We start from the raw sequence: 13,493 nt of genomic DNA, 5'->3' as shown, positions 1-13,493 counted from the left end.
GACATCCAAAACTTTGGTTATATAACCCTTGCACACTGTTGCTCTCAGCACGTTCTTTACCTCTCCTCATAAAACATTTGGCTCTCAGCGGCGCCTCAAGTCAGTTTGCTATGCAAGAAGACATTTTGGTTCTAGTTTCTGAAAATGCATCATTGTTGGCAACTCTTGAGTTAGAAGGGTGTGAGGAGGGAACACTAACACACCTTCATGCTGTCGTACAAAACGTTTTGTTTCCTGGCAAATGCTATGAATTGGCAAGTCCTGAGGAAGGAGTGCTCCAGAGGCTAATGTATGACGGTGCAATCTAAGTTAGGAAAATACAACAAAGAACCTGTTATGTAGAGGTCTGAAAAACGTGTAATACTTGTTCTTGTTGAAATATGATCGGTTGCGTTGTTTGTCGAACTGCACACGCATTCTGAATGTGAATATTTTCTTCCTCCACCATTGCCTTCATTAATAGCAGAAAGGAAACATGGGGAAATGATTGGGCCAAAAAAGCCGGTCTCTTCTGTGTCACAGAGAAAATTTGCATTCATGACCCCACCCACCCAGGCTCGTGACCCTAGAAAGCTGTTTTCATGTAGCAACCAGGTTACTAAGGCTAACCGTTAGCAATAGCAACTCCTTAACATAATAGAACACATTCAGACTCGTGTTTTTCATCAAACATCTGCGTAGCTTTATCTATTTATTTTTAACCAATAAAGAAGAGCGAACTCAGGCAGCAGAAATATTACGTTGTTGTTATCCAATCGGAGGCAAAAATTTGAAAATCTTAAGCATTAATGATTAAGACTTGTAATCCTGTCGTTTTCTACCCCTAACCACCACATCCACCCCTCCGACAACCTTCTACCCCTCCAAACAGGAACGCCAGAGCTTTGTTTCCACAGAAAATGATTCATAATTATTTTGTTTATGGACCACGCTAAATTCATACAAAAACTGTTTTAAGAAAAGATAATTACACATCCAACAACTTTTTAGGCATGCTTGAAGGAACATGATTGATAAATGTGCATAGAATTTTTCTTTTTGTCATATGTGTAGTGTATTGACAAAGCAAGAGACCTTCTGGATGCTGAGCTGACAGCCATGGCTGGAGAGAGCTACAGTCGAGCGTATGGGGTAAGCGCTGCACAACAGTTTCTTTAAAGCAACTACGTATACACTTTCATTTCTAACTACTACTCTTAAACAGGTCAAATAAAGCGTTTTGCCTCTAGTTTACTTTACGATTCTTATAATAAAGGTTTGTGGACATTGTTTTCACAAAAACTTGATGTTGACTTTAAAGTTTAAATAAAGTCTAAATTCAACTTGTTTTGTTCAAAATGATCAAATGTTTAAAACATCCTGAGGTCACACAAGTGAGGGCAGTAGATTGCTGAATGTACTAATTGTATATTCTGATTATTTACAAACACTTAAAGATTCTTTTGCATCGCCCAGATGAGACTTTTCATCATCTGGATGATAGAAATGTTGCTAATAAGGAGTCTGTGGATGAATGTGTGTGTGTGTGTGTGTGTGTGTGTGTCCCAGGCCATGGTGTCTTGCCAGATGCTGTCTGAGCTAGAGGAAGTAATCCAGTATAAGCTGGTGCCAGAGAGGAGAGACATTATCAGGGAAACGTGGTGGGAGAGGCTTCAGGTAACTGCAGCACATGATGTATGGACACACAAATGTGAACACATGCACGCACACACACATGCACTCACGTGTGCAGCAGCAAATGCAATGTGAAGCAGATGTTGGAAAAGCTACTGTTACTAATGGAAAACATCCACTATGCAGGCATGTTGAGACACACACCAATATCTCATTGTATAAACCTCCCATATTCTCAATTTTTGGGGTGTGTGTGTGTGTGTGTGTGTGTGTGGGGGGGGGTGGGGTGGGGTGGGGGGGGGTTCTAGATAAATTAGGCAAAACTGTTATTTTATAGTTTATTTAACTTTGTATGAGTAAAGGAACTAAATTAAACTTCAGTTTCCAAACAGGTAATAAGTTTTTACAAGCCACAGTAAGGAAGCAGGTCCTGGTTTTACAGCATGAATCAGCCTTTCTGTGTGTGTCATCTCTGAACAATGTGCACCGGATTACTCCCAGTACAACAAAAACCACCATGTAGGAGAACATGTGTTCATCTGTCAGTCGATGGATGGATAGATGACCGATGGATAGATCGATGGATGGATCAATGGATAGATCGATGGATAGATCGATGGATCGATGGATAGATTGATGGATGGATGGATCGATCAATGGATTGATCGGTATCCTCTGTCAGGATGAAGGTGGTAAAAGCTAGTGCCACCTAGCAGTTGAACTCTGATTTGCACCCCACATAAGAAATAAAGTGTTTGCATGCAAGTCATTGAATTGCCTCTGTGTTTGAAATGTGCTCTATAAATAAAGCTGCCTTGCCAAAGTCTTCAAAAAATATCTACACTGCTTTTATATATCGAGTCAATATCTGAATACAAAAAATAGAGATATTTCTGTGTATCGTTATTTCCTCACATCCCTACTGATATTAATGTAATATTGGTAAAAACTGGTTATTGGATATCGAAATGGGCCTACATTTTCACATTGGTGCGTCCCCGTTTATTTGTTATAATTGTGATGATTATGGCTTACATCTTCACTCTCAGACATTTACAATATTGTGAAAAGATTCAATATTCTAGACTCGAAGTGTCACACTCTAATCTGCTAATAAATCCAAAACACCTGCGTAGGGCTCCTGAGCCTTTAGATGGTCTCGCTGTCTAAGTTGAACGACTGAAATCAACAAAATTTTGCACCATATTTGATTTTCACCTGTATTCATGTTAGAATCAGTCTATAGGTAGGGCAGCAGTCTTGTCCTTTTACAACAAACCTCTTTTTGAGTTCATCACCGTCTCTCCTTAAGGGAAGAATATTGTGCATTATGAGTTGTTGTCTTTTTCTCCAGGGTTGTCAGCGAATCGTAGAAGATTGGCAGAAAATCTTGATGGTCCGATCGCTGGTTATAAGCCCTCATGAGGACATGAGGACTTGGCTGAAATATGCCAGTCTTTGTGGCAAGAGCGGACGCCTGGTGAGTGGCCTGACACGTTTGTGCAAAGCTTCTTCATGATCTAGTAAATTATTGGTACATGCCATTCTAAAGGATTACATTTGAGATTTGTTCGTCAGCGTGATGAGTTTAGGCTCCTCTGCTTTATTTTAGCTGGTTTAGAGCTGCCTAGCACCTTCAATCCCACTGTTTAAAAGCTTGAAACTAAACCATACACTTAATTAAAGCTATCCGGTTTCTCCATCTTTAAGCTGATTGTTATTCTAATCAACTGAAGACTTTTAACAGACATTTTTTCGATTGCCAAATGACTAGAAGTGCTGGGATTGAAAAAAACAAATGTAATGTTTTCAGAAATCATAAGAGGAAATGTTTTTTTAATGAGGAATAAAGTTCCTAGTATGAAAATCAAAGAGAACAAACATTCCTACAGTTCATCTACTTCTTGTTTCTATGCTGCCAACCACATCCTTCTAGGCGCTGGCCCATAAGACCCTTGTGCTGCTTTTGGGCGTTGACCCCTCCAAGCAACTTGATCACCCGCTGCCTACGACCCACCCACATGTTACATATGCATACATGAAGTACATGTGGAAGAGCGCCCGCAAGGTAGGAAAAAGATTGCTGTTGCTTCCAGTTATTTTTAAAAATAGAACTTATTGACAGTTCTGATAATTATTTTTTAGTGATAAAAGTCTCATTAAGATCAGAATATATGACTGCGTTTAACATATGATGACCATCCATCCATTTTCATCCACTTATCTGGAGTCGGGTCATGGGGGCAGTAGCCTAAGGCGAGAGGCCCAGACTTCCCTCTCCCCACCCACTTGGGCCAGCTCCTCCGGGGCAATCCCAAGGCGTTCCCTGACCAGGGGAGAGACATAGTCCCTCCACTGTGTCCTGGGTCTACCTTTAGGTCTCCTCCCGGTTGGACGTGCCCGGAAAACCTCATCAGGGAGGCGTCTAGGAGGCATCCTGACCAGATGCCCGAGCCACCTCAACTGGCTCCTCTCGATGTGGAGGAGCAGCGGGTCTACTCCGAGCCCCTCCCGAATGACCAATCTTCTCACCCTATCTCTAAGGGAGAGCCCAGCCACTCTTTGGAGAAAACTCATTTCGGCCGCTTGTATCTGCGATCCCGTTCTTTCGGTCACTACCCAAAGCTCATGATCATAGGTGAGGGTAAGAACGTAGATCGACTGGTAAATCGAGAGCTTCGCCTTCTGACTCACCTCTCTCTTCACCACGACACACCTGGACAACTCCCGCATCACTGCAGATGCAGCACCAATCCGCCTATCCATCTCACGCTCCAGTTTTCCCTCACTCGTGAACAAGACCCCGAGATACTTAAACTCCTCCACTTGGTCAGGACCTCATCCCTTACCCGGAGAATGCATTCTACCCTTTCCCGAATCAAGACCATGGTCTCAGATTTAGAGGAGCTGATTCTCATCCCAGCTGCTTCACACTCGGCTGCGAACTGCTCCAGCGAAAGCTGAAGATCACGTTCTGATGAAGCCAACAGGACCACATCATCTGCAAAAAGCAGAGACCTGATTCCCAGGCCACCAAAACGGATGCCCTCCACACCTTGGCTGCGCCTAGAAATCCTGTCCATAAAGGTTATGAACAGAATCGGTGACAAAGGGCAGCTTTGACGGAGTCCAACTCTCACTGGGAACGAGCCCGACTTACTGCTGGCAATACTGACCAAGCTCTGACACCGGTCATACAGGGACCTAACAGCCCGTATCAAAGGGCCTGGTACCCCATACTCCCGGAGTACCCCCCACAGGGCCCCCCGAGGGTCGCGGTCAAACACCTTCTACAAATCCACAGAACACATGTAGACTGGTTGGCCAAATTCCCACGCACCCTCCAGGATCCCCCTAAGGGTATAGAGCTGGTCCAGTGTTCCACAGCCAGGACGAAAACCACATTGCTCCTCCTGAATCTGAGGTTCAACAATCCGACAGACCCTCCTCTCCAGAACCCCTGAATAGACCTTAGCAGGAAGGCTCAGGAGTGTGATCCCCCTGTAGTTGGAACACACCCTGCGGTCCCCCTTTTTAAATAAGGGAACCACCATCCCGGTCTGCCAGTCCAGTGGGACTGCCCCCGATGTCCACGCGATATTGCAGAGCCACGTCGGTCAACACAGCCCCACAACATCCAGAGCCTTAAGGAACTCTGGGCAGATCTCATCCACCCCTGGAGCCTTGCCACAGAGGAGCTTTTTAACCACCTCAGTGACCTCAGCACCAGATTTGAGAGGCCAACCCAAAGTCCCCAGACTGCCCACCGATCCACAACATCCTGAGTAGAGGTCAGCAGCACACCGTCCCCACTATAGATAGTGTTGGTAGTGCACTCCCCCCCCCCCCCCCCCCCCCCCCCCCCCCCCCCCCGAGGCACCGGATGGTGGACCAGAATCTCCTTGAAGCCGTACGGAAGTCTTGCTCCATGGTCTCACCGAACTACTCCCATGCCTGGGTTTTTGCCATGGCGACCACCCAAGCCGCGTTCCGCTTGGACTGCCGGTACCCGTCAGCTGTTTCTGGAGTCCCACAGACCAAAATATGACATGCGGCCGCAGGTCAGACGAAACAACAACAAAGTCGATCATCGAGCTGCGGCCTAAGGCATCCTGGTGCCAAGAGCACATATGGACACCTTTATGTCTGAACATGGTGTTCATTATGGACAATCCATGACTGGCACAGAAGTCCAATAACAAAACACCACTCAAATTCAGATCAGGGGGCCGTTCCTCCCAACCACACCTCCCCAAGTCTCACTGTTGTTGCCCATGTGAGCGTTAAAGTTCCCCAGCAGAACGAGGGAGTCACTGGATGGAGCGCTTTCCAGCACCCCCTCCAAGGTCTCCAAAAAGGGTGGGTGGTTTGAACTGTAGTTTGGTGCATAAGCACAGGCCACAGTCAGAACCCGTCCCCCCACACGTAGGCGAAGGGAGGCTACCCTCTCATTCACTGGGGTAAACCCCAACGTACAGGCACCAAGATGGGGGCAACTAGTACGCCCACCCCTGCTCGGCGCCTCTCAGTGGGAGCAACTCCAGAGTGGTAGAAAGTCCAACCCCTCTCAAGGAAACTGGTTCCAGAGCCAGAGCCATGCGTTGAGGTGAGTCCGACTATATCTAGTCAGAACCTCTCAACCTCACAGACCAACTCAGGCTCCTTCCCCACCAGAGAGGTGACATTCCATGTGCCAAGAGCCAGCTTCTGTAGCCGAGGATCAGACTGCCAAGGTCCCCGCCCTCGACTACCACCCGCCACACACTGCACTTGACCCCTTTGTCCCCTCCCACAAGTGGTGAGCCCATGGGAAGAAAATTTTTATTTGTTTTAATCTGATTTCATGCATAAATAAAAAAGATTGCATTAATTTTAATTAAGCAAAGAAAAACTTTGTACTTTTACATCAAATGTAAAAATCAAATTAAATATAACCTGCTTTGAATTTCCAGCTGTGTGTGGATGTATAGTTCCTATAATAATTAGTGCTTAAATAAAAACAGTTAAAGTGTTTTTATTGTTATTTTTGTGTTGAACCTACAAGTGAATGCCTATTTAATCTCTGGAACACCCATCAGGTTTATTGCAAACTTAAACAACTTTTTGTCTGCTCAAACCCGAACCCCCCCTTTTGTGATATCACATTCAGGGAAATGAGCATAGATCCACTTCTTACATGCACAAGAGCACTGCTGCTGGAGGAGCAGTGGCTCTACTCTGAGCCCCTCCCGGGTATCGGAGCTTCTCAGCTTATAGCAGCCTGAGTGAAGGACTTCATTAACCGAACTCTGACGAAGACAGCAATGTCGAAATGTTAGTTTTTGTACTTCCACATATTAAATACTTAATTTGACTTGAGTGCTCCACCCTCCTTTTTCTATTCCTCAACTTCATAAACATGTTTGACATCAATCATAATACTTTAGCAACATAAGGAAAGAGATGTCATATGTCCCCTTTAAAAAGTGTTTTCTGTATATATTTTTTCTCAAATATTTAGTAGGGTTTAAGCTAGAAAATGAGCAAACATAGAACCCACACTAACTACTTTTAGAATGATTCTGTTGTGGGCTTCACAATAGCTTGTATTTTATTTCCTGCTAAAACCTTGTCTCCATGACTGTATTGTTTGTAACAAAACCCATAAATATTGTTGTAATTTTAGATGTAAACTAAAAGAAACAATAACATAAACCATGCTGCCTTTTGACGTAGGTTCTGACAAACGCTTCGTTAGTCAGAACAAGTTGTTCTTTTTTGATCCAGCTCAGTAACACCTCACAGACACTTATGTCAATGTCATAAGATTATGTTTCAGACTGAGTTTTTATGTCTAACCATCGGTCTCTCACACACAAACACACCCACACTTGTTGCCAAGTGCTGAGCGGTGTTTGTGGCGTGAGACTGGATCTCATTAGGGGTCTTAGGTAAGTGTGAGCAGAAGTGAAGCTGTTGCTGCAACCAGCTGTGCTGCTCAAGCATAAATCTGTAAAAATCTAGCAACTCACCACAGAATAGATCTCAGACTGATCAAGATAACACAGAAGCAACCATATTTCTTAATCGCACTTGATTTGACTTTTGACTGCTGTTGTTGATGTTGGTGAATGTTTTGTCTTTCCAGATCGATGCTTTCCAGCACATGCAGCATTTTGTCCAGGGGGTTCAGCAGCAGGCCCAACATGCCGTTGCAGCTGAAGACCATCAGCAAAAACAGGAGCTCCACAAACTGATGGCTAGGTCTGTGTCTCCTTAGAAACGTGATGTGAAAAGCCCTTCAGAAGGAGAACTTCACACGTCAGCATAGATCTTGGTTTTATTGTGGAAATCAACTCCTGACAGCCTCCATTAATGTTCCTATCACAACCGGAGCTATGTTGTATGAATTTCAATAAATATGTAATGCCAACATCTCCTTCCATAACAAATAATGCCAACAATAAGACATTTTAAAAATTAAATCCTTTTTACTGATTCTGAATGGGGAAACGGTACGTAAATGAACTTATTTGTTTGCTTCTAACAGAAAAGGCTGGTTAGTAGGGGAGATCATTGGAGAACCAGGGAAATACGGCGGGTTATCATGCTAAGCTATCCCGAAGGACAATGAGCCAACATCAGATTGCCCTCGGAGGTTTTCCTGGTTCCCAATAAATGACAGATTCCTGGAGCTTAGTACCTGGCACGATGCAGCACTGCAGGCCGCTTGTGTTGCACGACTCCTGGCTGAACCAGGATGACATGCCACCTCACAAATACAGAGAACCAGGCTGGAAATAGCAGCCTTTGGAGACAATTCTGAGCACCCAAACTCGGCCAGAACCATGAAGAAGAACGGCCTGGGACATGCAGAGAACCAGGCATGAATTCCTGCAGCGTTCACCTTCAAATGTACGTTTCTAGCCGCTAGCTTAACTTATCTAATGGCTAACTGAACATACATGATGGCATGCGCTCTCACAAACCCCTGAAAAATAAATGTTAATACTGCCTCTACATAAAATCACACCAGAAAGTACAAGATTCAGTCGTGTGGTCTGGAGATGATAAAACTGCATTTAGATTTTAAAAACAACTTTATTTATTTAAAAAATAGCCTTTTACCTTTTTTCTCACGCGTTAAACCTCACCAGACACATTTTTTGCTGTTTTTTCTGAAGAATAACCAACATTCCTTTCAAGTTGGCATCCTGAGGTCTTTCTCGGGACTCACCTTCTCATTAAAGCACTTCTTCTGGCTGTAAGTGTGTCAGCAACGGTTTCACCAGGTGTGTCTCTTCCTCGGTAATGAGGGTTTGTTCCACTCATTCAGATGAACTCTTCACTTCATGGCCCTGAGAAAGTGTTTCCACCGCCTTGACCATTAAGTCAGCGTCTACTTTGCGTTGACAAGAGATAGCCATCTTTGGTGTGTTCTTGCTGTGTTGAAATTCTAATTCCATCGTTTAGTTCTTTTTAAAACACAGAAAGGTTTTATTTACCTGCAACGTTTCGTTTGCGGCTGCAGCCGCAAACGAAACGTTGCAGGTAAATAAAACCTTTCTGTGTTTTAAAAAAGAACTAAAAGATGGAAAGAGATAACCATGTTTAAAGAATTGGCTCAGATTGCGTTGTTTCTTATGCTAATCATGTAACTGTAAACAGCGAGGAAGTGTGGCGGCACCGTGAATCACACCGGCGAGTCGTATGGCCAGCACGCAGCAGCAGTCCTCCCCTCCCATCTCGTAAATCAAACGTGACCAGACACAAGCGTGACAACGTTTTTCTGCACGACGACTCAGACTTTCTGAGGAATGCGTGTTAGGGAAAACACCTGTACGCCGTCCGCTGGGGCGCCTTCGCTCCAGACATTCACCCACACTTCCTTAAATGCAGGCCAGCTATGTGGTATGGTGCACACCTGGATGTTTTGGGTTAGACGCTTACATCCACTCCACTCCCAGCCTGATTTCACCAACGCTTTCCTCGGGGGCAATAACTTGGGCGTTGAAGCGAGATCGTTGTTTCAGCATCTCGGGACCCCTCGCCCTTCTCCTGTGTGTTCTGTGAACAGATTTTGGAAACCGTTTGACCGAATGATTTAAATCCAAACTCTAAAAGGAGATTATGTAAGGACATAAGTGAAATTTATTGGAGATCTTTTGCAAAACAATATGCACGCTGCTGACGGATGGTTCATTGATGTCGTGTTTCCCATTTGTTTGCTTTAGTCTCGTGGCATAAATTATACATCCTGGCCTCCTCGGGCGACTCTAGTTTGACTTTTGTTCGTGTTTGTGGGTGATGGATGGGGCTAGTTCATCCTTAGGCATCTCACAGAGCTCACCGTGGACTCGGGGAAGGAGAAAACTGGACTGGATAAATGAAAATCTCCACATGTGATCGATCCACAACGGCAGATAAATTAACTGTCTGAAGTGGTGCTAAACTGGGAAAAAAAAGTTCGACATCATGTGTTTTGATTTCACAGAGAGCTGCAGCTGTACTTTAACCAGGTTTGACAACAGAAACAAACCTGTAAATATTTTTAGTTTTCCTCAGCAAACATGCTGCTGATTACTATGACCTCTGACCTCATCAACTTTTACATTTCATTGAGTATTAGACTTTTATTTAACTTTAAATGCCTGAAGGTTTTATCAAGCTGCCTCTAATCTATTCTACAAATGATTTTCTATAAATAAAGACATAAATGATGTGTTTTTCAGCTTCTAATTTCTTTGTTGTTGTTATTTCTTTCTTCCATCCAGATGTTTCTTGAAGCTGGGGGAGTGGCAGCTCAGCCTGCAGGGCATCAATGAGAGCACCATCCCCAAAGTTCTGCAGTATTACAGCAATTCGACTGAACATGACCGCAACTGGTACAAGGTCAGCCCCTCCCTCCCACTGCTGGCCTTTGACCCTGCACTTCTCTCTGGCTGCCGTTAAATCCCAGCTGTGTCAGCAAGCGATTTTCCAGACAGGAAAACATTAGATCATACTTTAAAGTCAGATTCTGGGAAAGTTAGCGTTTTATTTATTTATCTATTCCTTTGTCCTCATGGTTCGTTTGTTTTCCTCGTTAAATAATTATACATGTGACCTCTCTTCTGTTTCCTTCTGTTTTAAATAACAATATAGCTTTAAAAGCAACACGTATTAAGTTTTCTGCTTCTCCTACTGGTTGAAAGTGTAACTACAACTGTCGTGAACAACCCAGCTGTAGCTAGTGCTAACAGTGAGCTAATGCTAACACAAACCAACTAATACAAAAGAAGCCAAAAAGGGAAAAGATCCACACTGTTGGACGAAAAGATATTATTACCCACAAGTCCAGTAGCAACAAAGCCAAGTCACCATCAGTTTTTGATTTCATAGCCTTTCTTCTACTTCCGGGCTCTGCCACGATGCCACCTAAAAGCTAAATTATTTTTCTTGTGCTTTTTATTTACAATCGGAGAATGGAAAAAGCTAACTGCTAGCTACCAACACAGTAAACAGCTATTGCTGGAAAGCTGTTAAGTGCAGTTTCTGGTCAGCAGTGGGCCGCTGATTTATGTCCAATGTGTAGCAGCTGGAGTTTCTGGTTCAAGAATCACTGAAACCAGTTGGAAAGCAATAGCTGAAAAAACTGTTTGCTTTTACTAAAGTTATTTTCCTTTAAAACTTCTTCATAGCTGGTTGCAGAACACAGAAAGCATCATCTTTACATGTCTGAATTTAAGTTACAGCCGGATTGAAGATACTTTTCCTGATGAAACTGGAAATTTTACATCACAAACAAAATGTGCAAGTTATTTCAGATGATTAGCTCTTAGGAGTCCAGTTTCAGTGACTTCTGTCTTCTCTCCAGGCCTGGCATGCCTGGGCTGTGATGAATTTTGAGGCAGTGTTGCACTACAAACACCAGAACCAAGGGCGCGATGAGAAGAAGAAGCTGCGCCACGCTAGTGGAGCCAGTGCTAACAGTGAAGCTAGCAACAGCGACAGCGAGGCCGACAGCAATGATCACAGCCCCGTTCCCTCACCAGGCCAGAAAAAGGTCAACGAGGTGGGAATCACAGGTTTATTTTCCTCTGTGTGTTTTAGTTTAATCATATATTTGTTTGTTTTGTCTCACATTGGAGCATGTGGTGTTTACTGTCCGTCTGCAGGACCTCTCCAAGACTTTGCTGTTGTACACTGTACCGGCTGTTCAAGGATTCTTCCGCTCCATTTCTCTATCCAGAGGAAACAACCTGCAAGACACACTTAGGTGACTGAAACAACTTATAGAAATAGGAGGACCTCTAGTGGCTGACATCATATTCTAACCCCTAACAATCAGGCAGCAGAGTTCTGATTTAGCTTTTTTATTTTTACTTTTTAAACCTTGCAGGGTTTTAACTTTGTGGTTTGACTACGGTCATTGGCCTGAGGTGAACGAAGCTTTGGTGGAGGGCATCAAGACCATTCAGATAGACACCTGGCTGCAGGTAATGCGTCGATGCATCAAACTGATGCTGTGTGAAATATGACCCACATTTATTTATGCATCCTGCATATTTTTATATGTTAGTTCCAGTTAGTTGTGTGTCATTTTCCAGGTGATCCCTCAGCTCATAGCTCGAATCGATACGCCTCGACCTCTGGTTGGTCGTCTCATCCACCAGCTGCTAACAGACATTGGACGCTATCATCCACAGGTACCAAAATCTCTCATCTGTTATTCTGTTTCAATTCAATTCAATTTTATTTATATAGCGCCAAATCACGACAAAAGTCATCTCAAGCCACTTCACATAATAAACATTCCAATTCAGGTCAGTTCATTAAGCAATCAGAAAAAATGTTTCCTATATAAGGAACCCAGCAAATTGCATCAAGTCACTGACTAGTGTCAGTGACTTTACAGCAATCCTCATACTAAGCAAGCATTTAGCGACAGTGGAGAGGAACACTCCCTTTTAACAGGAAGAAACCTCCAGAGGATCCTGGCTCAGTATAAGCAGCCATCCACCACGACTCACTGGGGATCAAGAAGACAGAGCACACACACACACACACACACACACGCACGCGCACGCACGCACACATACACACACCAAGCAATCTGTCCATGGTTACACCGTGATTGCTTAGTAAATATTCTATTTGGCGAGAGATAAACTTTATTGTATTTATCCTAGTGAATCTATTGTTAAACGGGTAAACTAGTAGTAGCACATCCAACGTCAAGGAAACAAAAAGTTATTATCAGGAGAGGGAGAAAGTTTAAGTGGTTAGCAGCAGTGTGCTAGATTATGGCCCCCTCCTTGAGGCCACCACAGCTCAGCAGAACATCGTTGTAGCTTCTTCTGGGGAGAAAAACACTTAGAGAGAAAATAAAGTTAACAGCTGAAATAGCAGCTCCCTCTACTCCCCCACTTGTCCAGATTTAGGCTAACATCAGATTTTAACCATAGGCCTATCAAATAAAAATGTTTTAAGCCTATTCTTAAAATTAGACAAAGTGTCTGCCTCACGGACTAAGATGGGAGCTGGTTCCACAGGAGAGGAGCCTGATAACTAAAAGATCTGCCTCCCATCCTAATTTTAGATATTCTGGGAACCACCAGTAAACCTGCAGTCTGAGAGCAAAGTGCTCAGTTAGGAACGTATGGAACAATCAGATTACTGATGTATGATGGAGCTTGATCATTAAGAGCTTTATATGTGAGAAGAAGGATCTTAAAATCTATTCTGAATTTAACAGGTAGCCAATGTAGGGAAGCTAAGACAGGAGAGATATGATCTCTCTTTTTAATTCTCATCAGAACTCTAGCTGCAGCATTTTGGACAAGCTGAAGACTTTTAACTACATTCTGTGGACTTCCTGAGAGTAATGAATTATAGTAATCCAGTCTTGATGTAATAAA

At 43.6% G+C, this 13,493-nt stretch overlaps 1 protein-coding gene across 1 annotated transcript in view; it reads left to right on the top strand.

Moving 5' to 3' along the window:
- Positions 1-13,493, top strand: part of mtor (mechanistic target of rapamycin kinase) — an 88,174-nt gene that overhangs the window by 58,520 nt on the left and 16,161 nt on the right. Inside the window, exons 33-42 of the mRNA XM_015968523.3 lie at positions 1,054-1,131; positions 1,549-1,656; positions 2,969-3,094; positions 3,551-3,682; positions 7,742-7,857; positions 10,368-10,485; positions 11,450-11,647; positions 11,751-11,851; positions 11,975-12,071; positions 12,183-12,281. Of these exons, the coding sequence (XP_015824009.1) occupies positions 1,054-1,131; positions 1,549-1,656; positions 2,969-3,094; positions 3,551-3,682; positions 7,742-7,857; positions 10,368-10,485; positions 11,450-11,647; positions 11,751-11,851; positions 11,975-12,071; positions 12,183-12,281 (1,173 nt within the window). The remainder of the gene's footprint in view (positions 1-1,053; positions 1,132-1,548; positions 1,657-2,968; positions 3,095-3,550; positions 3,683-7,741; positions 7,858-10,367; positions 10,486-11,449; positions 11,648-11,750; positions 11,852-11,974; positions 12,072-12,182; positions 12,282-13,493) is intronic.

The sequence above is a fragment of the Nothobranchius furzeri genome, chromosome 15, assembly GCF_043380555.1.
Source record: "Nothobranchius furzeri strain GRZ-AD chromosome 15, NfurGRZ-RIMD1, whole genome shotgun sequence".
Classification (NCBI taxonomy): Eukaryota; Metazoa; Chordata; class Actinopteri; order Cyprinodontiformes; family Nothobranchiidae; genus Nothobranchius; species Nothobranchius furzeri.
Note: the sequence above shows the minus strand (reverse complement) of the source record. Positions and strands in the feature narration are given on the sequence as shown.